General features: G+C 37.6%; 1 protein-coding gene across 2 annotated transcripts in view; it reads left to right on the top strand.

The window, feature by feature from the left end:
* BBS9 (Bardet-Biedl syndrome 9) overlaps positions 1 to 26,490 on the top strand; it is a 572,961-nt gene that overhangs the window by 234,928 nt on the left and 311,543 nt on the right. For both annotated transcript variants that reach the window (XM_075558202.1, XM_075558200.1), the window contains exons 11-16: positions 3,966 to 4,069; positions 6,828 to 6,881; positions 13,159 to 13,261; positions 14,886 to 14,990; positions 17,696 to 17,710; positions 23,688 to 23,828. In XM_075558202.1, coding sequence (XP_075414317.1) covers positions 3,966 to 4,069; positions 6,828 to 6,881; positions 13,159 to 13,261; positions 14,886 to 14,990; positions 17,696 to 17,710; positions 23,688 to 23,828 — 522 coding nt within the window. The remainder of the gene's footprint in view (positions 1 to 3,965; positions 4,070 to 6,827; positions 6,882 to 13,158; positions 13,262 to 14,885; positions 14,991 to 17,695; positions 17,711 to 23,687; positions 23,829 to 26,490) is intronic.

Genomic DNA, 26,490 nt, shown 5'->3' with positions numbered 1-26,490 from the left:
TTGGGATTCACAGGGGTATAATTTTATTGTAAATTAAGAAGAGAAACAAAACACCAATCCTGCAGTTTGAATTAAACATGTGAAAAGCATTACTTTATGTTCCCTTCTCAGGGTCAGGTAAAAGTATTTTTAATAGGAAAAAAAGGACTATTTTTACATAAAAGAAATCTTTTAAAAAGTAGGAATAATAAAAGAAGTATAGCATCAAAGCCAACCAAAGCAACATCGTCAATCTCAAGACTGACTCAGTCCCTCTACTAGATTTACGTATTTTTGAGTCTATGTTACCAAGATTGTATTCCTCTGATACTGAGAAATGTGCATAATGTGTTTAAAAATAGGAATATTAAAATAAAATTAATATGCTTTGGCTTCACACTTTCTTTTTAAACGTTCTATAGGTAAACTAGTGAACTTCAGGCTTTGAAGTAGTCTAATACTTAGACATCATTGATGTAATCACTCCCATGTTGTCTTTGTTGTTAGTGTCTTTCAGTCAGATCCGATTCAGAGGCACTCTGTGCAATAGACCATAGCAATGGTTAAAAGGGGATGCGTACTATTGCAATATACTGATTTTTCCCCTTCCATTTTTGATGCCAGTGTTTGTGGGATCAATGGAAACAAAACAGTAGCTACAAGAGAGTGGGGGAAATACGGGGAGTTATTGTTTAATGGGAGCAGAGCTTCTGTTTGGTTGATGAAAAAGTTTTGGAAATAGATAGCAGTCATGGATATATAACAGGGTAAATGTACTTAATGCCCCTGCATCTTACTCTGAAAATAGTGAAAATGATAAATGGATACAATGTATAATTTACTGTAATAAATTGTTTTAAAATAAAAAAGGGGGAAAACCCCATATAATTGGGGAAGTATAGCTTATATATGAGAAGTATGATATTTAGAGTTCATTAAATAAAGTTCATGTGACTTTTCACTCCAGATCTTGTGCCTTGTGGTTTTGTCCTTTCTGTAAACAATATGCTAATGATATTTTGATGAACTCTTAATTGTGTATGAAATGTCTCAAAATCGGTTACAGCTAAAAGTAATTTTTGGTGGCCATAGTGATGTCCTTGGGTGAGAAGGTTAAAGCTGTTTTTCTAGTCATTATCTTGATCCTATGTGTGCCTTGAAATAGCTGCTAATTAAGCTGGGGTTGTACCTACAGACTCATTATTGACATAACCTCACATTTCAGTTACCATTCAGTTAACATAGGGCATAATGTTCGAGATAACGTGGGTGGCTGCAACAGTTCAGTATTAGAAGTATTGGAAGTTCACTGCCCCTTCCAGCTGACAATCATTTGGTTTCCTTCCTGGAAAAGAGGCAGAGAAGATTCTGGAAAAAGCAGTCTTTGAACATTTTAATTCTCAATATGGAAAATATTTTGTATTCTGAACCTAAACTAAATTCTGTTTCTAAAATATAAAAATGTAAAATGAGCATGGTGCTGGCATGGCTAGTGTTTCATGTTATTATACTCAGGGCTACTGTGAGTCAGAACTGACTCTGAGTTACCGATCAACAACAAATTCTATATAATGCACCAAATTATTTAATTACAGGAGATTATGAGAAGTTCAAACTCTACACGTTGTGATGACTTGCAAAACTAGTTCACAGTACTTAAAGACTTAAAGACTTTTTTTCAGTACTTAAAGACTTTTTTTTCCAAAGTAAAAGTCACAGACAAATTTAAAGCCAATTTAAATATACATTTTGTTGTGCACATGGTGTACATTATCTACTGTCATAAAAGATTTTTTGAAGTTGATTTTACGTGTTTAAGTTACACGAGGAATGTATGCTGTAAACATGAAATTAATAGTAATTTCTGTATTGCTCATGTATGTGGGAAGGTTTTCATATTCTACTCATTAGTGTGAATCCTGCCGAGCAGTTTTGGTACCAGTAGTCAACATCTGCTGGCCGGCACTCAATGATGGTGCTTCAATGTGATTTAGACAGTTGGTTGTTTTCTACTTGGTTTGAATATGAAGGAATGGGTACAGCGATGAGGGAGACTCCTATCCAACGTGTCTTCAAGAAGAGAGAGAGACACGGCAGTAGGCCCTGGAGCGTATAAGTCAACACGTCAACACCAGTAGTCTGTAGGTGCATAGTGTTGGGTCACTGCTTGGCTCTAACGGTTGAGTGTTAGAAACGTTTGTACTTGGTGACTTCGATGGAAGAGGTGGCATTTAGGATTATATATGGCTGCATATAACAAAATAGCCAAATAAGGCTTAAATAAGGTAGAAGTTAATTTCTTATGGAAAAGGGGTTCCGAGATGGGCCGTCTGGGGAGCTGCACAGTCACCCGAGACTGAAGTCCTTCTCCCTAGGGCCATCTGATGGTCAGAATGGCCTTTAGAGCTCTTCTCTTCACAGCCGAGTCCACCCTGCGGAGGCATTCCCTTTCCTGGAGCCACTCCCCGACCAACTTCCTTGGGCTTCTTCGTGTTGCAGAAGCAACTGGAAGAGGCCATATTAGTAGTTAAGCGCTTTGTTTCTCATAACCCAGCGCACGTTCTCTTAGTCAGGAGGGCTTGTAGCATGAATGAGCAACCTTTGGTGGATGGCCTGTTGGGAATTTCAGGCGATCCGTCTTTTTGTGAGGCGCCAGTTTGTGGTGTCATTCAGAAGCTGTCCGTACTGCCCATGTTCTTAGTCAGCCATCCTCATCCTGTGGGGGCGTTTCCTCTCACAAGAACAGGATGGTTTCCGTAGTTACGGGCATTGTGGGAAGCTTTCTAAGGAGGAGAGAAAGGTCTCTTTAGTCTCCCTTTGTATTAGGGAGGACTAGCTTTCCCAGAATCTATCCTTCTACCTTCTACCCACCACCTTCTGCTCCCAGCTTCCCTTCTCATTTGCCAGGAGTCAGTCAGGTGTGTGCCTCACACAATAAACAACAGACTCACCGTGATTAGATTTGGCCAGTTGGGAGTCCCCCTGACTTGAAGGTGAATCCCTCAACCAAATAAGGGCTCTGCCAACCAAAAAGGACCAGAGAGGAACCATTCTGGAGCAGGCAGCCAGTCTTATGGCTCATACACACCAACACGTGTGTAAATGTTATGTATATTTCTCTTTTCTTTAGGATCCGTCACTTGCTCAGAATATATAAGTACATGCATAAACATCTTTAAAGTTTTGAAAATTCCGTGCATGTATTAAAATAATTTAAGCAGTTCTAAAAGGCTAAATAATGAAAAATAAATTTCCCTTCAGTCCCAAATCTTAATGCCACTCCTCTAAGGTTATTCTTAGCAAACATTTTTGTGCACTAGTCTACATTTTAATGAAATTTTCATGTTGTTAATTTATAGTACAATATGTGGATATTAGACATTGTTTCACATCCTTTGGAAAATTAATGGGTGTGCCTTGGCATTCGAGCTACAGGTTTGGATCATCACACAGTATGCATATGCAATAGTTAATTTAGCCATTTCCATATTTGGCAATTCATGGCCATTTAGTTTGTTTTCAGTTTTTATTTAACTTTTTAAACACAACTACCAACCATGTTGCATTGAATTGCCTAGGCATGTTTGTGAATATTGCATACATTTTTGATAGTAGAATTGTTAGGTAACAGGATGATACATATCTTTCATATTTTGATAGTTATTAGCAAACTATTGTCAAAGGATTTGTGCTAATTTGGACTTCTAGCTGTAGTGTAGGAGAGTGTATTATTACCCACTGTTGCTCAAACCCTGTGTCACACCCATGTGAATATTTTTTAATGACAGTTCTCCTTTACAATATTGCTAAGGAAAAGAATTAGCTTCAAGCTTTTAATTCTGTGCTGATGATGTTTTTCAACTGTGTGCAGGTCTGTTTTTAAATTTAAAATATAGTATACCTAAACCTTTAGAAAAAGCTATATGGTACAGATTTTACTTCATGTTGGTATGTATTTTATTTACATATGTATTTTTTAACGATAGGTGTTTGGCCCATGACCGAGAGAGAAGACGACCTGACAGTTTCCGCCGTGGTTTCACCCACTTTGGGTTCCGTGTCTGCAGGTGTCTTTGGCGCTCTTACTGAGGTACATGACAGTGGTGGGCGCTGATGAACGGGGGCCACACAGTGTACATTCTGTACCTCCTCATAGAAAACTTCTGGGTGGGTAAGATTTTTCAGGATTTATTATGTTCTAGATAAAAGCATTTCTAGCCTCTTAACATCTCTTAGGAGACCCTTCGAGAGGATTTCTGTTTTTAAATGGGTCAGAAAGAGAGGAAGAGGGAGCAGGAGCAGAAGAGACTCTTGCCTTCTTCTGATTCTATTTTGTGCTAATAATTAAAAAATTTTTAAAATTTATTCCCAAAGTATTGAGCTAATGAGTTTTTCCTCATGATTCTTTGACACATATTTATGAACCACCTAATATAAGGAACGATAAATTGCAGTCTTTAATACATTGTTAGGTAGTGGAGGATGGGGTTAGTTTAAGAGTGGATAACTGGTCCAGGAACTATTTCTCCCTCTCTTGCGGAGCCCAATACAAGTTACTTAAATTTCTAAGTGTCAATAGTTTCTTTAGTAAAATAGACATCATACTAGAATCTACTTTGATGGAATTGTTATGATAATCATAACATTTTAATCTCTCTTCATCATCATCATATTTTTAATCTTCCTTCATCATCATCATCATCAGCAGCAGCAGCAACATCACCACCCACATCTCACCACTGGTCCTATTTCCTGTCAAATCCTCAGTCCCTGTCACATAGTGGACACTCAATATATTTATTCCAAGAATGAATGAATAAACTGAGAAACAAGAGGGATGAAAGGGGGACAGTTCTTGGTTATATTACCTCCTGTCCTTGTTTATTTTTCTTAGACTACTTATTTGGGTACTCTTTTGTTATATTTCATTCTTACAATTTGGGAAAAATTTATTGTTTATCTGTATCTCTACCAAAATTTAATTACTTTAGGCAATGGGATTGAATTCACTGGTTTTGCTGTATTTGGAATTCATGTCATATAATTTTGTCTGGGAAATGACCTCAATATTTGGGCATCAGAGCATAATATAATAAGTGGTTGTCATGAGTATTTTAAAGATTAATCTTAATATAAACAGCCAACCTGAGTTGTGATAAAAATCACGTTACCATTGCCATAGCATAGTAAATTGGGCACACTTAAAAAAAAACACCTCTATATGAAAGAAACATTCACCCAGCGGAGTCATATAGTAGAAGCTCTGTTTTAAACATTGGCCATTCAGCACACACCATTTCTCACTCTACCTGAAGGGTGTAGTCTGAGTGGAACATTTTTTGCTTAGTTAGCTGACAAATGTACACACATTTTTTTTTTGCCTGGGGAATGATGATTTTTTTTCCTTTGGGCAACTTATATAATTCTTTCTGGGTTCTCTTAATCATATGCTGTTGGGAATGAGGAGTTCATTTTCTGTTTTTTTTTTTTTTAGAAACGTTTCATCTTTGTAGGAAAGGACTATGCAGTAGCATTATAATTTAATGTATATTTCCCTTCTGGTAACCTATAGTGCTCTTTCCTCTCAACTAGGTGTCTATTTCCAGCGTCATTTTCCCTGTCTTACTATTTTTCCTAAGCTATTTCTTGAGAGTATCATATTCATCCTATTGGAAAACATTAACTCTATGATTTATGTGTCTAAGGTGCTATGGTATCTTCTTAGGGCCATTTCTCTCTGGCTATAATTTTATGTTCCCAAAGGACTGCTGTTCTTGAAGTATCTAGGTGTTGAGACATGGGTTCAGAAGAGCAGGAAACAAGAGATGCTGGTCTCTCCTCTTGATGTGTGGATGGCTAAATGTAAACCATTTCCTGGATTTTAGATAATGTTCAAGCAGAAAGCCTGGCTTAATATTTTATTTTGAATCATTATTATGAAAGTATATATCTCAAAAACAGGCAATATAATTTATATTAGGGTGAAGTCCTTTATAGAGGAGACAAGAATTGCTATCTGTTCTCCCTCATTGAGGTGCTGGATCAGAGTTCACATACTGTTGCCTGTGGAGTTATAAAAAAATACGAATCTCTCCGCTCTTATTTCTGGTGAGACTCATTACATCATAGTGATTCTTATTGTTTCTAAGTGGCTTAGGTTTTCTTAGTTAAAAAAAAAAGAGAATAGATTAATTTAAAGCACAATGGATCTGATTCATAAGTTTGATAGAGACTTTGTGGAAATTCATATGGGCATTATTAGAAAATGTTACTTCTCAGTCTTAGCTTATTCTAGAGTGGAGACTTTTAAAACTCACTCTTCCCAAGCTGATTGTCAAAGGAGCTTACCGAGTTAGTTTATGATACGCACTAGTAAACATTCTCTCTCCTTTGAATCGTCTTTTCTGAGTGTGGGAGTACACATTCTCTGTACCATATGTTACATGTCATTCATCACAATAACACATACCTTTGTAAAGTTGAAAATACAAGGGCATAGAAGAATGGGTGCCCTTCCTCTATGCAACATAAAGAACAAGTTAATAGGAACAATGAGTTTCAACATTTAAGTAACTTTGGAAATGGATGGGTTTGATAAAATATGTGAACTTGGCTTTCCTCTTTAGGGGTGGCTGTTTTTAATATTAGCTCATCCCTTTCCTGATGAAGGTATCCAAAAAAAGTCATATTGAGTCTTTCAGTCTGTCACCACAGTGATAAATCCTCTTAAAGTTAGTTTTCCAACTTTTTGGTGGGAAGTATATATTGTACCCGTTGTGTTCACTCATTGATGTGTAATATTGGCATCCCTCTTTCCTGTCCTCTCTTCTCGGTTCTGGTGTTTACAGCAAGCCTCCGATGTTGAAGTGGGAACTGACCTTGTCCCTTCAGTCACAGTGAAGGTATTGTACCATGGCTTCAGACTGTAATGCACAAACACTATTACATGTTTCATCACATCTGCACTATGATCACCTGCTAAGAAGCTTATGGAGATGCAAAATAAGCCCTTGAAAAGTCTATGTTTGCCTTAGCCCTGGATAGTGAATAGATAGTATTCTCTCTTACTATATGTCTAAAACTGATAACTGTATTTATAGCAATATGGATAAAAGGTAAGCATTTATTAGGAAATATTTATACCCTTATTTAAATGCTTAGCATAAGCAAAGGGCTTTCCCCCCCCCCTAGAAATTTGATTAAGGTTTTAAATGTGCTAAAGGAATTGTGTGGTTGGTAGTCAGAATAAAAAAGTTAACTTCTGTATTATAAATAATATGTGAAATTATGTTGAAGATCATACGGATGCTAGTGATATCTTCTATCTAGATGAGTATATGTTTGTTTGAGAAGAACTCCCAGTCTTCTGTCTGCCATAACATTAGCTTTACATGGATATATTTATAGCAAGGAAGTATTAAACGAAGAAGCCACAAAGTAAAGCAGTGACAAATTGATAACCCTGGAGTAATAGAATTTGAGGGATGTGGTTTGGGGTAGGATTTTTGGTCCTGTCATTGTAGAATTTTAGAAATAGAACTCAAATGTAGAACCCTCTTAAGGCATTTAGATGAAAGTGTGGTAATCAGTCAGCACATTATTAAGATGAAAATATTTATCACTGCCCAGACCGTGGAAGCCAGGGAACGCTGTGGATTTTGGCGATTCACTTAGTCAAAACTTGGACAGGGCTTTATATTTCCTTAGATTATGGGTTGCTATCCTTGGAGGAGGTTGACAGGGAACCAGACTTTACCAATTGTGTTCGCTTACCCTGGATCCAGCGGGTGGCCCAAGTGTGGAGCTCTTTGGTAGAAGTTGAAGGGAGCCCAATCTTATAACAGTTTCCTCAGCTAATTTTTTTGGATTCTGGCCACTGGAAACAAGGGTGGTCTTTCCCCAGTTCCCCTTCCCCTATCCAATCAAAGCCTCTATCTCATTAATACTTCTGGGTCTGGAAAAGCATTCGCGGCAAGAAATCACACACTTGGGGGTGGGGGTGGGGGCAGGAAAATACCTGCAGAGTTCCAGGAATGATCTATAGAACGTTGTGTAGGGAAACATCTTTCATATCTAATTATGTTGTTCAGACACAGACACACAACGGTGCCGAACGAAGTTCCCTGTTAATTGAAAAAGGAAATCCTGCGCCTAACCAGATAATTGAGCTTATGCTAATGTTTCTTCTTAGCCAGGAATTCTTGCTACAGATAACCGCTCCTTTCGCCCCGGTGCCATTCTAAGGCTTCCCTGTGGCATAGCCACCCTAGATGGGTGTCCTGACCCTCCTGGGAAATGCTCCTCAATGAGTGGAATCAGCTACATTTAAAAAATGACCGAGGCCGTCTCTGTTTCTCATTGGCGTTTTCATGCACCAGAAAGACTCCGCGCACAAGCGTTGCACGGAACTCGGCTGGACGTACCCAGCAGACACAATGGCTTCCTGATCCCGTCTGACAGTTCCTGTACAGATTTCAGCTATAAATCTTCCCCTTATGGCCTTTTATAACAGCAGCGGCCAAGATATATAACCCTGCGAGTTTCCATCCTAATAAATCCTGTTAATTGAGAGGCGTTTTCCATCGTTCCGAGTGAATGAAGGTGGGGCTACCTGGAGTATGTGCGCACGAGGCGAGACCCGCTCTTCCAGCAGTGAGGAGCGTGGCTGTTCCTGCCTGGCCTTTGGAGTCATGTTTATTTATCTCAGATCAAACTTAGGATTATATTTCCTAAGGATCACCTTTCACTTTGTGAGAAGCGGAAAATCGCATGGAAAATTCTCGTGTTAACGTTTATATTTTCCCCTTAATATTCTATAATTATTTTTCTCTTAAAATATGACGTTTATAATCTAGCCAAGTCTTTACCTCTTTTCTTGGCCTCCACACAACTATCCTTTGTTACTGTAGTTATTTTCATCACATACCTCCTGGGTTCACATTTTCAAAAGGCCTAGCCCATCGTCGGGGCTCCACAGATCCGTGTATGCACGAGATCACGATCGTGCCCCTACACCCAAATACGCAGCGTCGGGCTGTGTCTTCGCTGCCGGGGAGGACGCCGCGGTGCCCGGCCGCTCAGAATGTCTGCTCTTTCACAAAAGACGTCTTACTAATGTGAAGCTTTTTCATTTTCACCGTGAAAACTAAGCCCCCGTACCATGGACCTAGTCGCAGTTTCAGCTCTATGGTCTTGGGCATATTACTGAGTTTTCCTGAACGTCTATTTCTTAAACTGTAAAATGGGAGACCCCTTTTTTCCCCTCCTTCAGTTGCAGTGTTATTTTTAGGTTTAACTTTAGTTCAGTTAAATGCATGGACTCAGGAGTCCTACAAACTACAAGTAAGTCCTAATTCTTTTTTCTTGCCAAGGGTGGCCTTGGGCAAATTACATAGCCTCTCCTTGCCCTTGTTTTCTCTTTTGAAAGACAATGTAGATGGGAGTACGTATTTACACTGCTTTGACAATGAAATGAGAGAATGCAGGCGAACCTTTTATTAGAATGGATATCTATATCTACCTCCCATGGTGTTTAGCATTAATAATACCAATTGTCATTTAAAAATATGTGACTACTTTGTTGTGTTGTAAGATCCCTGGTGGTGTCCTGGTTATGTGTTGCATTGCTAACTGCAAGGCCATCAGTTCAAAACCACCAGCTCTTCCTGGGTAGAAAGATGGAGCTTTCTACTGCAATAGAGAATTAAAGTCCCAGAAACCCAAGGGGGCAGTTCTACCCTGTTCTCTAGGGTTATTAGGAGTCGCCTTCGCCTTAATGGGAGTCAGTTCGGTTTTGAGTTTTCCGTTGCGGTTTGGTTCTGTCCATTCACTCACTTTGGACTCTGAATGACCCTCTGTAGCGCAGCCTTAACCACTGCCCCGTCCTGAGAATTGTTCTGTTTGAGTCCATTGTTAACAGCCACAGGAGCAGTCCATCTCATTAAGGATCTTCCTCTTTTTCACTGGCCTTCAGCTTTCACATGCCCGGTGGGTGTCTGTTTCCAGAGACTGGTCTCTTCTGCCTACTTGCTCACTCACTGACTGACAGCTTGCTCAGTGCTGTGGAGCTGATTCCGACTCATAGTGACCCTCGAGGATACGGTAGTTAGAACTACTACCCCCGTGCGGTTGGGAGGATGTAAATATTCTCAAGGGCAGACAGCTTCAATTTGTGCTCAGTTTTTCGTGTGGCTTTGAACTGCGGACCGTATGACTAAGCAGTTCAGTGCGTAGCCCAGTCGATCACAGGGCTACTTTTCTGACGACTAGCATTGTGTTCTTCTCAGCATCAAAATATTGAAGTTGTGTCTTGTTGCCTTAGTGGACTAGGTGTCTGAAAGGAAACTGCAGAAGGCTTGTGGTTTTGCTTCCCATAAGTACCATCAAGGTTTTAGTAAAAACGGAGCATCTCGGCTATAACGGTTGGACTTTATTAAGGAAACCGTGTGGAATACCCATTTCCCGTGTATTCCCAGTGTTTACAAAGTGAGAAATTGAGGCTCAGTTCTTTATTTGTCATGCTTATTCTCGTTATCTGCATAAATAGTTGTCTTTAAATGGTTGTACTATTGATTCATTTTAAAATTTTGAACAGAATACTCGCACTGCTTAAAATATGACATATTGAATCCAATTCTTTATATAATTAAGGAATAAAGTGTGCCTTTTACACAAGGGGGGAAAACTGCCTTTCATAAAAATAAGTATGTCCTTGCAAAGGCAATTATTTTGTATGCTAATAATTAAATATCTATTATATTCATTGCCATCCAGTCAAATTTCAACTCACACTAGAATTTAGTATATTATCATGGAGCATTTCTTAGCAAGACACCCCATGGGAGGGTATTTCTCAGCTCTTGTCCATAGATGGCAAATAGAAAATTAAACCAAATTAAAAATATCAGTGCCATGTCTACCCCAGAGATTCTGATTTGGTTGCTCTAGCAACCCTTTGCTGGCAGGAGATGGTAAAAATTCTTCACCAACTATATGGGGTGAAGTTATCCAATAGAGGCATTTAAAGACCTGAAACTGTAGGAAACCAAATATAAAAAGAGGACATGCCTGCCCCAGGAAAGTTGGAGCTTTAAGCGTTTGCATTGGCAACCTGAAAATGGCACCTGTAGCATTGTGGCTCAGTAAAGATTGTTGGGCATTATGCTTTCTGTTGCCATGCCAGTGGGGGGAGTGGGGCTCGGGTAAGAGACGTGCTGGACCTTTCTACTAAGCCCTTCCTCTTCTCCCAGGCAGACCACCCACCCAGAGTTCTCAGCTATTGATTCTTGTTGGGATGGGAGGGCATTCTGTGTCACCAAGCAAGAGCAGTAGTTTGAAAATGTGACCAGCTTGGAAATGCAACAGTCAGCATTAGCATCAATGTTTTGTTATGTGGTTGATTATTTTGAAATAGTCTCTAGAATTAGCTGTCATGTAATTTTGTCTTACCCATCGGAAAAAATGCAGTTTTATATTTATCTAATTACACACCAAAATACATCATTGTTAAAAAAAAAACTCGAGAGAGTAGTGAAATTGTACAAAAGGAAATATGCTGGTAGTGGAAAAGCTTGATAATGTGTTATAATGCTTTAATAATAGGTGAGAATAAGAATGAACATACATGTAATCTTTCATGTAGTTCGACAGAAGCCGTGAGGGCAGATGGCATGTTTTATTTGATAGAACAGCTTTATTGAACTAATTCACCTATCGTACCATATAATTCCCTCAATTAAAGTATATCATTAGTGCCTTTCAGTATGCTCACAGAGCTGTGCACCCGTCAGTATAACCTAACTGGAGACGATTTTCATACCCTTAAAGACATCCATACCCATGAGTGGCCACTTCCCATTCCAGCCTCACACGCTCCCATTCCCAGGCTGAAGCAACCACTGATCTACTTTCTGTCTCTATGAAAACCTACTATCACCAGCTCAATTCTGAATCGAGGCACCTCCTTATAGGGTTTCTGAAGCTTCAATCTTATAGGAGCAGACAGCCTCATCCTTTTCCATCAGCGTGACTGCTGCATGTGAACCGCCAGTTTTCTGAGGGCTTGCAGCCCAGCACTTACCAGTTAGCACCGCCAGTCTCCTTCTGACTATATGAGGAGGCTTCAAAAAGTTCCTGGAAAAACGCAATGAAAAGGTAGTGGATTTTTTCTATGAACTTTTTTGAAGTCTCTTCAAAGATTTGCCTAATCCGCGTATTTTGTGTAAATGGAACGATACATTATGTGGTCTTTTTACTGGCTTTTCCCTCTAGTCAACAAGGAGCCCTGGGGTTGTAGAAGGTTATGTGTTGGGCTGCTCACCACAAGGTTCTAAGTTTGAAACCCCCAGTTGCTCCAAGGGAGAAAGATGAGACTTTCAACTTCCATAAAGTTTGAGTCTTATTTTAAATAATGTTTACAAGATTCATTCAAGTTGTAACATGTATCAGTACCCCATTTCTTTTGTTGCTCAATAATGTGAAATGGCTTCAAAAGGTTTGTGGAAAAGGGGCATAAAGTATAATAGGATTTCTTTTATGAGCTTTCGGATGCCCATTCATTTTGTAGGGATATAATACATTTTATTTCGGCGGATGGACATCTGGGTTATTTGCATATTATGAATCATACTGCTGTGACCATTTGTATACAGGTTTTTGTGTAGAGATATTTTTTTTCCTCTTGGGCATATACCTAGGAATGGAGAAGAGTTTCGGGGTCATGTGGTAAATTTATGTTTAACTGTTTAAGAAACTGACAAACTATTTTCCTCAGTAACTGTACCATTTTCAATTTCCCACCAGCAATGTATGGGCTTCTAGTATGAACGATCAATTATCTATACTTGCTATTGTCTGTCCTTTTGATTATAGCCACCCTACTGCAGCGATACCTTACTGTGGTTGTAATTTACATTTCCATAAAGTCTAATCACACTAAGTATCATTTTATGTGCTAATTGGTTATTTGCATATCTTAATTTGTAGAAATGTTTATTCAACTTCTTAGCCCATTTTTAACTGATTAGAATTTTTTTAATCTACTCCTTATGTTTCATGTTTTGTGACTACGCATTTTTTTCCTGGTGATTTTAAAAAATTATATGCCAGTGATTTTAGTTGCGATATTAACAACTTGGATAAAGTGTCTTTTTCTATTAATGACAGCTTCTGTTTCTGTAGGTAACACTGCAGAGTCGACTGGCGTTGCAAAAAGCTAAATTATCAGTTTATGTGCAACCACCTCTAGTATTGACGTGTAATCAGTTTACCTTCGAATCTATGGGTAAGGTCACCATTTGGGCTTAAAGTTTATTATGGTCTGAGCTTATCATTTTAATTTATTTTTAATTGTTAATATGGGTGATTTTTATGACTGTATTTCCTGTCTGAATAGTGTTATGTTTTGCTTGCATTTTCTCACCAAGTAGCTAGCATGAGCATATGTTCAATTCATAGCTGTTGAGTTTAATTCATTGACCAAGAGTATAGGCTTCCCGTAAATAGTTGGATCTGTAATTAATACAAGACTACAATTTGAATGACTTTATTTTTTTGGTTTGTCTTCATTGACTTGTTGAATGAATCAGTAAGGGTTTGAGAAAAGATTGACTTTGGTATCTGGACAGTTCTGGCTCTGACTCTAACTCGATGTGTAACCTTGGACAAGCTACTTACTAATTCCCTAGTGTTCACTTGAGCCCTCAGGTTTTTTCCTAATATGCAACAAGGTTGTTTTAAGGATTCAGTTAGATAGTGATTCTATTTAATGTATCTATTAAAATGCCTAAAATAGTAAACACTTCATAAATAGCAACTTTTAGTAAAATTTCTTTGTATAGACTCCCTTTTCTCCACTCCTTAACTCAATTCTTGTCAAAATGATCTCTGAATTACCATATATACTTGAGTATAAGCAGACCCAAATGTCAGCCGAGGCACCTAATTTTACCAAAAAGCTGAATTTAAAATGTGCAGAAAATCTTGGCTTATACTCGAGTACACACGGTCTCTTTAAAGTCTTTTTCTGTTCACTTAGGAGTGCTATTTTTCATTCATGAAGTTTAGGGTTTCCCTCTCATTTTGTCTCGTTAGCTGAATGTCCTGCATTTTATCTAAGTTGATAGAATATTACATTTGCTTAAAAGCGCACTGCCATATACTTAAGGAAGAAACGAGAGTTGACTAAAATTTGTAAGCAAAACACAGATTAATCACAAAGCATAAAGTATCAATAGTAGATTAATATGTTCTACCCTGATAAAAAATAGGCTCAGGAATTAAAAAATAAAATTTCTCTAAATGGGCAGTCAATAAATACTCATTGAATGAATATTTAGCTTTGTAGGTGACTCCCTAATATTGATTTTTCACTTTGTTTTCTAATTTTTTCATGGTAATATTGAATGTATTTTTTTAAATTCTCAACAATCCATATTTCTGGTTAGAAATAGCTCATGGATCTTCAATTCAGGTTGGCGGTCAGTTACTTTACTATAGAAGGTCAGTTATCATGTGCTAAATCAGCAGAGCTAAATCCAAATCCAGCACCTATCCTTCTATTGTCCCTTGCAGTGTCTTTTCCTCCACATGGTAGAGCAATCTTTTCCTCAAATCGACTTACCCTCTTGTGTTCCTGCTTCTGAGCTCATGCTGCCTGTTCATCTGGGTAAAGAAAGCAGAACACCAGAGTTCTGAGGAGCCCTTTCAGTGCCCATCTCTGCTAATGACTCTGTGATGTTGGACTATATATAGTCCAGTGTCCACATGTGTAAAGAATGGGAGCCACAATGGGAGGACCTGCCCCATGGGAGACAGTATCTGACATGTAATGAGTGCTTCGCAGATTTTAACTGTTGCTAATGACAGTCAAAGTTACTTTACGTTGATGACTTTGCCATTGCTTACAGCACCAGAGATGACTAGAACAGCGTCCTTTTCTGTCTATCTGAAAGGAAGTTATATACCATCTGAATTGGAAGGAAATGCTATTGTTTCATATTCAAGACCAACAGGTAAACATTCTACAGTTGTTTGTGTGATTTTGCCAGTCTAACCAACCATTTGATTAGAGCTTGAAATTATTAGAGGTTTGAGTTAAATGTTTAAGTGCATAAGATGAAAAGGCACAGTATAAAATATTATTCATTTAAAAAATCATTTTATTAGGGCTCGTATAATTCTTATCACAATCCATACATACATCCATTGTGTCAAGCACATATGTACATTTGTTGCCATCATCATTCTCAAAACATTTCCCTTCTACTTGAGCCCGTAATATCAGCTCCTCATTTTTCCCCTCCCTCCCCACTTCACTCTCCCTCATGAACCCTTCATAATTCACAAATTATTATTATTTTAAACATTATTAAAAATTTTTAAATGTTCTTTCTAGTTTTAAATAAAATTGCACACTCACATTATTCCTATGTGTTGTGAGCATTTTGCTGTGTCTCTTCAACTGATTTTCATATATTGTAATATTTGATTCTATTTTTACAAGGAGTAGCACATTTTACGTATTTTTTCAATTCCCACTAGAAGACTGACATATAGTGAGATTTAATTTACAGGCTAGTCTGAATTAGTGGAAAACCATGGTGACAATTTAGGTATTCAGAGTTTCAGAGAAGATTTCAGTGACTAAATACAACTCTTTAGAATCTTAAGTGCTAAAGTATGGAAGAATAGATTTTTAAGTTATAGGAAATTTGCCCTGCTTTTTCTAAAGACATTTTGTTTTTCAGATTATATACAATTATATTTAGTGCATTGGAGATTTGACTATTGCAAACCTCAACTTTGCTGAATCTAATGTTATGGTTCTTTTTGTTACCATAGGGTGAAACTAAACTGAAAATAAGTTTATTGTTAAAAAATTAAGAATAATTAGTCATTGCTATAAAAAATTACACATTTTAATGTACTGATAACTGATAACATATTTCAGCAAATTTGTATTTGTATTTTTGAAATATTCCTGTATGGTTTCCTTAGTTTTAAAAACCTCTTAGAGTATCCTATTCTTTGTTTTATTCTCCATATATGCCTACTTTGTTTGTATGACAACATTTTTAATTGTTAAAAGGCTGTTTTTTTTTTTATCTAAGTAAATTTTCTGACAATCATATATGCTCTAAGGCAGTGGTTTTCAACCTTCTTAATGTCGTGACCCTTTCATACAGTTCCTCATGTTGTGGTGACCCCAACCATAACATTATTTTCGTTGCTACTACATAACTGTAATTTTGCTACTGTTATGAATTGAGCGACCCCTGTTAAAGGGTCATTCGACCCTCAAAGGGTTGCGACCCACCAGTTGAGAACCACTGCTCTAAGGTGATTTTACAACTTGTATGTGCTTTGAAAAAGTATATTATTTCTGCTTTGTGAAATATTTTGCTTTATATAAAAGGGAAAAGAAACTAGCCTGAAGTAGCCACTGTATTTTCAAAACTGTGGGTTCTATAAATATTATTATGCTTAAATATCTTGGATAAAGCTGACTTCATAAAAAAGTACTTATTTACCATAAAGGGTTAAGGAATGGTAGATACTTGGGTTTGATAGATAATCCTGAAATGAACATTGCTATTTTAAATGTTATTTTCACTTGGAGTTGTGAGATAAAAAAGTTTTAAAATTGGCTAAAATCTTCACACATAATTTGTTATTAATGGGACGTCTTATCATCAGAGCTATTACTATGCCTGTTGCTGCAGTCACAATATATACCAATATACAGTTGTACTTGTGCCAACATCTTAATCTGACTATTTTATTCCCCTGTAAGGAAAAGCAGTGATGCTGGTTGAAAATAATTTTAAAATAGAGAAATGGGTAGCAGAAAGTGAACAAAAGCTTAAAAAGACAGTAAAGAGCTATAAAACCAATCTGTGAATTTATGGCTGCAGAGGCCATATTTGAATGTTATACTTTTCTGTAGACAGAGTTTAAAAGATTATGCATCAGTGCCAAACCAGCATATGGTAGGCATTCATTGGTTCCAAGTGAACTAGAAATTAAGTGGTTCAAAGTGAACTAAAGTTAAAATAATTGTCTGTAAAGTTAAAGAACGCTAAGATAAAGAGAAAAAAAAAGATTATTCCATAGTAACATTTGCAGGAATTTTAAGACTTTAAACAACAATATTTGGGAATACTAATATTCTATAATTTCACCTTTCACTCAAGTTATTTTCTAGTTGCTTTTTAGCCAATTCATTTAGTGCTTGATTGTCATTAACATATGCTTCTGATTTGAGCTTATCCATTACTATCAACCCGATTCTGACTCCTAGCAGACCTATGTATCGTTTCAGCAAATGTGAACTTTTCTCCCACAGAATGGTTGGCAGATTGAAACTCCCCAGTGCCCAACCCACATTGCCATTAGGGGCCCTTGCAGCTAAGCTAGGTCAAATGACCTTTTTCTCTCGTGTTACTTTAACTTGAGTAACACACTCCCATGAAAGGGATCTTCTGAAAGTGGGTATGTAGACATATCGATAGACTTTATGCCCATGTTCCTTTTAGAATGTGAATTGGGTTAACTCGTGTCTGATCCAGGTAGCATTTAAATAATTCATGTGATCTTGATAAATTTAATCTGTATTTTAAAATAGGCATGTTATATTTGTGTTGTAACATTGTCACAGATCATTTATTGTCTTGCATTCTCTCTCCCTCACCCACTTTGCTTCGTTTATGATGGCTAGATCGAAATCCTGATGGTAAGTGAAAAGATAATGTAGAAAAAAATGCATGTCGATTCATTCAAGTAAAATTTGATCAGAAGTTTGAATTGATATCATACTTTGAATAAACGGTTTCTGATGTACTATTGTTTTATCTGTAAAACTTTATTAAGATGTCTTGACCCTGCTATGCAAAGAGTGACAGACTTTTTTCTACAGAAACGTTTCAGTATTAGTTTGCTCAGAATCATGGGACAAAATGAAGCTAGGAATCAGAACAGAATGAATTAAAAAAAGCCAAAGGTGCCATTGAGAACGTATTCTGTCAATCATTGTATGCTATCTTTCCTAACTTTCCTTAAAAGACAAAATACCAAACTTTGGGTCAATGCTGACTTATAGAGACCCACTACCCTTGTGGGAGTAGAAAACCCTGTCTTTGCAGCGTAGCTGGTGGTTTTGAACTGCTCACCTTGCAGTTAGCAGCTGAACACATAGACAATATTACTTAAGATGAATTAAAAAAAGGCTGTTGAATTCTACATTTTTTTTTTACATTCCCTAACAAAAACACCTCTCTCTGACAAGAATGCCACACACAATTCCTCTCTGGGCGCATTCCTTTGATTTGTTTAGAATTTGGGAGGGGATAGCCTTCTAAAGCCTTCTTCCTTGCACTAACCACAGTCAGTTTTATTACTCATTTTGTTTGTCCTATCTTCTTGTTTACATCTCCGTCATAGTGTTTACCATAATAGGAACTTCATTAAGGTTGTACCTTTGGTTCACCAAGGTGATTTTAAGCTCTTGAACTGAAGGGATCAGAACCCCCAACTTTGTGATTAGCAGGCAAACCCATTAATCATTTGTATCTGCCAGGAACGTGGGTACAAAGCAACTCTTCAAAGAGCATCTCTTTGATCCCGGCTCTAGACCCCGACTAAAGTAGCCCTGGTGACGCAGTGGTTAAAGCACTCAGCACCAGACTGAAAAGTTAGATGGCTGCTCGAGACTGCACTGGGGCTCTGAGGAAGGAAAGACTAGGTGGTCTGCTGCCACAAAGACTGGAACCTTCATGGGCAGATTTACTCTGTCAGTGGGGGGTCTCTATCAGTCACAATGAACTCACCAACAGCGGGGTTTGTATTTTTTTTGAGACATAGACTCCCGGGAAAGAACAATGTGTTGGGTTTATTTTGGTCTGCTTATGAGCTATTTGAAAATAAATTTTAGATGACAGCATTAGCTAACCAAAATGAAATAAAAGTAAAATGGCTTAAAAACTATGGTAGTGTGTATTCACATCGACTCAGTGATTTCAGCAATGTGAGATACATAGTATGTATTATCTTGATTTCTGGGAGGTGAAAATGTGTTCAGATGAGAATTAGTTGAATAGAAGTACACATCTAACTTCATAACCCACTTGTCAAATTTGAATTTGGGACATTAAAAATAACCTGGTATTAATCATTAATACTGACATGGGCTTGATAAGATTTTGGACATTTTACAAAGTCCCATATTATCACTTAAATGATTTGTTTAAACATTTTGAAAAAAATCACAACCGCACGGAATTTTAGTATTCCAGTTAAATGCTGAAGCTGGTCTTAATAGTGACATGTTATCTATTTTTAAATGTTAATCAAGCCTTTGGGAGTAGAGTTGAAATAATCCACCTGTCCTAGGAGGCAAGAAAATAAGATGTTGCCACTTAGGTCCAACATACACACCAGGCTTCATATTTCAAAGACTGATCCATTGTGTTGGCCTGACTGTTCAGGCTGTATTGCAGATAAGCAGTTCTGCTTTTACGTGTGGAAAAAGAGAAGCAAATGAGGTTTTATGTTGTCCCACAAGAGTTAGTCTCCATTATTTCTGCATTGAAGTTACATGACATGGGTGGTGTGAAACCCGAGTGCAGATGAAGTACCATACGCTGCCAGACATAACAGGAAGGGATCGAGGAAGCTCTGGCTACCAGACATTGCTACTGCGTTGGAGTTCCTTGTTTTCAACAAGAAATGACTCTAGCAGACCCCTGGACAGATTCTAAAGGCATTATCTAGATGTGTAATATATAGGCATAGTGATTCTACTCTAATATACATTTACTTTCTCTCCTTTTTAAAAACACACGTTCTGGCTTTTCACTTGACAGTGATACTGACCTCCTGGGCGTGCCAGGTGTCATTAGTAATCTCTTCCCGGAAAAATTGTTTTGCCAGGAGTGCTCTTGATGGGAGTTTTCGAAGTGTTGAAGAGCCGCAGTAGTTGCACCTATCCGGTTACTTTCCTGGGCCAGGTCAGGAAGTGTTTGAAGCAGAGGTGATTCTACGAGTCCTGGGTGAAAAACTCTAGAACAGAGTTAGTGTGAAGAGTGGTATTGTGGCCAGTAGTTGTACAATAAATGACTTTTTTCCCCCTGAGGATAACCTTCGGAGAACTGAATGAGCTAGGTATAGAAACTGTTTTCTTGACTAAAGTGGGAACAGAATGCTGGTGGTAGGCATGTGAGGACCAATTAGGTCCTTGCACCCACACTGTAAGCTTTTTTACTAGCCAGGTATTTCAATGTAATTTTTTCCTTCCTTGTTTCCGGCGCTCGCTCGCGCTCTCTCTCTCTCTCTCTCTCTCTCTCTCTCTCTCTCTCTCTCTCTCTCTCTAACACCTCTACTTGACTTTGGCTTCAAGTTCATAGATACAATGAGAGGGTCTCAAGAGTAATTGGAAGCTAAATGTTCATTTAAAGTTTCTCAAGGAACTGTAAATCTCAATAGAAATATACTTTGATAATCCCCAGGCCTAAATCTGTGAGGCTGTATTTTTGAAATGCTTGAGTTTTAATTTGATGGGACATAGTATAAAGTACTGCTATTCTAACATTTCTCTTTTAAAGGCAAGAGTTTCTTAAACTGGTGTCTAAAGAATTTCATACCCCCTTTCCCTGGTGGTAAGCTTTTCAAGCTGCTACCTTTAAATAAAAATAGCTACAATCATTTTATTAAGCATGAGTGTCATCATTTTCCAAAGTAATGTTTTCCAAATGAGCTATGAAAGAGGCGTCGAATTCCTGGAAAGACATTCTGGCAGGGTTTTTATAAGTCTTTGCCACTACAGACTGCGGCCCTGGTGCGTGATGGTACCGTTAACTAACCCTGCCTGACTGAATTGTGAATTGAGTTATATTTCCCTTCCTGGATTTTTCAGTGCATGGAATCCTATAATCCATTTGCTTTGATATCTGAAAACATTTTTATTCTCCCCATTTTCTTTCATTCTGTTCTGTTCTTCTTTTAAGATTTAGGGTAATCTCAAGTATACAGTCTCAGTAAGCTAGGACTGGTGTTGTTTGTCATATTTTTCTCTCTTTCCCAGGAGTTCAGTGAGTAGCTGGTCCAAGTGAAGTAGTTAGAGGCCACAGAATAGTTTTAGCAGAACCTGTGCAGCTGAATTTTATGTGAAAAATTAGCTCCGTCGTTGCTCAAAGTGTGTAGAAGACAACTTTCCTTTGTGCACAGACAGAATTGTCCCGTGACAAAGGACGCTCTCCATATTCTTTTTTGTGCTAAAAGTGTAAGAAAAGGAAGCAAGTTTCAGTTGTCTTGACCTTTCCAGATGGCCTCTACTGATTGCGCCTGTAATTTGTACGTGATAGAGAAATACATCCAGGGTGTAAAGTTCTGTCATTTGGAGATACACAGACTATGTGGACATTTTCTTGAAGTTGGAAACCTAGTGCTTTGTAATATTTTGCCGTGATATTGGTAGTTGCGGTTTGAGCAGTAGCTTAGATCATGTTACCATAATATTTTGAGTCAAAACATTTCATCATTGTAAAGTACAAATGCACATGCCTCTAGAAACCTCACAGAATGTCAGGAAATAATGCCCTGGGACTTTTCTTAAGAGACTCCAGTTATAATTTGCATCTAGGGTTCCAGGAGAAGTGAATTTAACATCTGTTCGTTATGAGCAAAAAATGAGCGATGTTAAATTGGATGGATAATAGATTATGTTGAAGAGAATGACAAATATGCTCCACTTGCTCTGAGAAAGCATTTAATTGACCTCATATATCAGCGTGCTTGCCAGTGCTGCGTGTCTCTCGCCAGCCTAGAGAATAAGTAGTCCTGCACCCGTGCTCCGAGTCTGAATGTGGCATGAGACATGCAGCTCCTATGGGCACCAACGAATACAGTGCCGAGGGGGAAATTTTGAGATGTGCATTTCTCTACAGCAGTATACTAAGATGTAGCTCCCTGTATCCGATCCTTCGTCTTCAGGGAAGAACCGAGTCCTGGATTAAAGAGGGGAGCAACAAGCCTGCAGTACTGCTTTTCTAGGGTTATAAGAAAGACTCTAATTTGCTTAGGCTGAACATCCAACCTCTGTCCATATATTGAAAGGGATGGTTTGAAGAAGTGAAAAAGCTATGACAAACTCTTCATTATTGTTTATTTAAGTACTTATACCAATATGTATGTTTGCATTGGGGGAAAAGTGGACAATTGATTAACTGGGTAAACCATGGCAAATGCCACTGACTGGCTGGTTGGGAGGACTGCACCTCACCTCAGTGGTCCAGGAATTGAGTTCTTCTAGTAGAGGCCCATAAATCAAAAGTAATTTGGGGAGGAAGGGGTGCAAAGGGTGAAAGGATGAAATCTGAACAACAGAACTTCTTAGGTTTTTATTGCTTATAGGTATAAGGCTATCAGCTTGTTTGTTCAAAAAATATGTACTGGATTAATTGGTGCAGATTTTATGAAGTTATGTAATACATTCTTAAAAATAAAGTTATTTTCCCTAAAAAACAAAAGAGAAAGAAAGACAATGCCACTGACTGTGGTGTGCTTGAGAAAAATAGAATTCATATTTAATCCATTTTCTTAGCACTAAAGTGTACAGCGGACAGGACTTCAGTAGAACGGCAGCAGAGCAAATGCTGCCTCCCGGTGATGACTCGTGTCCTGGTGTCATGCAGCATGCACAGGGCAGTGCGTGATTGCAGACGCGCTTCAGTGAAAATTTAACACTCAGTCATCCCATCTCCTTTCTGACCCACTTTAAATTTTTTCTGCTTTCTTTCAAATTGAGGTTTTTCTTGGTTTTACTTTGTTACTTTATTTGTATTGTTGTTTCGTATGTTTTTCTGTGTGTGAAATCCAGGTTAGGCAAATCTTTAGAAACAGTAACTGGATTAATGGTTTCTTTGGGGCAGAGTTGGTTGGGTGGAAATGGGGGAAAATGAGTATGAGAAGAAATTGTTCTGAAATTGATTGTGGTGATGATTGTACAGCTCAAAAGAATTGAACTATTAGACTGTACGATATGTGAACTATATGCCAGTAAAACTGTTAAATAACTGGTAGTACTATCTGAATCAGAAATAAGTAAAATAAGCTAATGATTCAAAATAATTATTGGTAGAGAATGACTAGATGTGGTAAAGTCCTCATGACACAGCATTCATAGTCATTTTAGATGAGATGATCTTGGATTAGGGATTGGGTTTGAAGGTCTTAGTTTAAAGACAACTCAATTGCTGACTGTAACTATAAGCTTTGGACTACTAACTGCATGCTGGCAGTTCAAACCCACCAGAGACACCCCATGCGAGGAAAGATAAAGCTGTCTGCTCTCATAGAGATTTCCAGCCTCGGAAACCCAATGTAGTGTAACTGTGAGTTAGAATCAACATGGTGCTAGTAGGCTTGACTTTCATTATAAAGTTGGTGCCCCAATATGATTATTTTAAAATGTGATGAATTTTAGCCTTATAAAATATGATTTGAGGATACAATTTACATGTCACTTTTGGATAATAATATAAAATATAAATTATGATACTCCCTCACAATTATTTCATTTGTGACAAATGAAATAGACAAGCAACACCCTTTTAAATTAGTAGGTTATTATCTAAACTATTAGTTGCCATTTAAAATATTTAATTTATCAAGTGTATGTACCTAGAATTTGCATTTGTTCTCTCTTTTTATCTCAGGTGTCCCTCGGGTTATCCAGTGTAAATTTAGACTTCCCCTGAAGTTAATCTGCCTGCCAGGTCAGCCTTCAAAAACTGCAAGCCACAAACTCACCATTGATACCAACAAATCTCCCGCCAGCCTTCTCAGCCTCTTTCCAGGTAGGATGTTTGATGTAACATGCCCGTAGCATCTGAATGTTAGGAATTTAGAATGGAATCCTTCATCAGTGGGTAATGATGGGGTAATTATCAGATAATTGGTAAGTAAGAATATAAAAATGCCTCTAGGATTTTCCCTTCTTGTTTGCATGTTCAAAGGGGGCATAGCTTTTATCAGCAAGGTAATCAGGCGTACCTTTTAAGTTTGATTTAGAATTATTATAATCATTATTTTGCTTCAGAATCCAGATAGGAAAGCTTCACATGTTTCTTCTTAGACTATGGAGTGTTTGTACTGAGAGAATGTAACTATTTATTATTCACCTTATGGTCGGTTTTCGGGCACATCTCTTCTCTAAGTATACAAATATTTATTACACACCTTCCTTTTAGGTGTTTGGATATGCACATTTTGAAAGTCTCTTCTTACACCCCTGAGAAGTAATCTCATAAGTAGATGTGCTTTGTGTTTCTGTCTTCTCTAGCAGCTGGAACGGGCGAACAGTCATTCTTTGGTTCTGGGTGTTTAGAAGGGTTTTATATTTAAGGCTTGAGTATCACAGTGAACATTTGGGGTCATTTGCGAAGATGTAGCTTTCTCCCCGTGTCAGTTTGTCTTCCGAGTACTTTGGGAAATCGAGAGGCTTTCACTGTATAGAACATCTTACAGTAGCCAAGGTTGTTACTGTGTTGCCTCTATTAGCTTTCTCGGTGATGGGTGCAATTAAACTGAAATTTGGGGATTAAATCAACCTTTTAAAATCTCTTATTAAAAATCAGTCCTGTTGACTATGACATGCATCTTCACCCTTGCATTAATGGATAGGATTTAGAATAAAAGGATTTTTCCCACAAGGTTTAGAAATTTATGGTAAGTCAACTTTTATGTTATTAACTACTTAAAGTGCTTAAATTTTATTTTTCATTAGTATGAAGTATTTGAAAAGTTTATTTATATATACCTCTTTGAAAAATCTTCCAAAATTGAATGCTCTTCATTACATTTTTTTCTGCTCTGAAGTGTTTGAGTATATGGATGTATTGTTTGCAAATAATTTTATACCTTTTCTTTCTCTCCTCTCATCTTCCCTTCCTTTATTCTTTCTCTCACGTTATGTCACTCTACCTCCCTTTGCTTCTTTGTTAGTAAAGTTTCTTATGACAAATTCAAGTGATAGAAAAGGCATTACCTTTGTAACATCACACACCACAGTACTTAGTCCCTAGGGGTCTCTCTTTGGGCAATTGCATGTGGAACACTGATTCATTGGTACCTTGGAAAAATTTTTAAGAACCTGGTTTCTGAGGGGATGATCGTTGTTGTAGTTGGGTGAAACCCAATTAGAGATTAATTAAAAATGCATACCTTTGACCAAAGAAATAATCTTTGTAAAATATAGATTGGGCAAGACGTGGTCATTTGTTTGTCTCCGGATTTGAGCTCAAATGTTTTGACATCATAGTTAGATTCTCCTTCTCACCTAATATATGCTTGTACTCAGTTTAAAAATAGGACTCAATACAATTGAAAAATACAATTAGAAGAGAATTGCTGAGTGAGAGAGGATGCACATTGGAAGCTTGATTGAAGTGGCAAATTCCCTCCCTGAAAATTGACTGGGATGTGCGCCCATCATCGGAGTTTTTATTTCATTTCCTAAATTACTTGTTAGTGTGCATTCTTTATCTTTATTATTTGAATTCCTTTTTTCGCCATGCAAGATTTATGCTCTCATGTAATGACACACATTCAGCGCTGTCTTTATGGTTTCAAGTTTTCATGGGATGCATTGAACATTCTTCTTGATTCTAGGATTATAAAATATCTCTGTTTCCTAGTGCTTTCTTCATCTCTTGTTTAACTTTCAAATCATAACGGGAGTATAGACTAGCGCAGTTTTTCAAATTTTATCAAATCATTGCACTTTTTGCTTTTTTAGATTGCTTTTTTGAAGTGCAGTTTATAAATCATGAATTGCACAGTTTGCATAATTTGATAAGTTTACATTTTTGCCCATACCTGTGAAGTAATCCCTATAATGAAGTTGCTGAATAGATCTGTCTCTCCTAAAAATTTCCCTGTGCCCCTTTGACAACCACTGACCTGCTTTCTGTCATTCCCGATTAGTCTGCCTATTTTAGAATTTTGTAAAATTTGTGTAGTCTGCTTCCTTTGGTCTGGCCTCGTTCACTCTTTTAGCAGATGGGAAATACATTCTCCCTGTCTGTGACCTGCCTGCGCATTTCCTGAACAGTGCTTTTGGAAGAATGAATTCTTAATTTTGATAAGCTCTGTTTAGTTACCTGGCTCACGCCTTTAGCTTTATATCTAAGGAGTCTTTTTCTAACTCAAACTTGCAAAGCTTTACTTCATTTTTTTCCTAGAAATTTTCTAGTTTTATATTTTATGTCTGTTACTCATTCAAAGTTATCTGTGTGTGGCGTGAGGTAAATATAAAATTCATGATTTTGCCTACAGATATTCAATTGTTTCTGTACCATTTCCTGACAAACCTTTTCTTTCCTACTCAGTTGTATTTTACATCTTTGTCAAATGTCAAGGATTGGGGATGGGGGAGTGGGCTTGGGCTTCAAAAATACACGGGAAAATGAAATGAAAAGATAATGGAGTTTTTCCATGCATTTTCTGAAGCCCCTTCAT

This window comes from Tenrec ecaudatus, chromosome 9 (assembly GCF_050624435.1).
Source record: "Tenrec ecaudatus isolate mTenEca1 chromosome 9, mTenEca1.hap1, whole genome shotgun sequence".
Taxonomy (NCBI): Eukaryota; Metazoa; Chordata; class Mammalia; order Afrosoricida; family Tenrecidae; genus Tenrec; species Tenrec ecaudatus.
The sequence above is the reverse complement of the archived record's forward strand: the minus strand, read 5'-3'. Positions and strand labels throughout refer to the sequence as shown.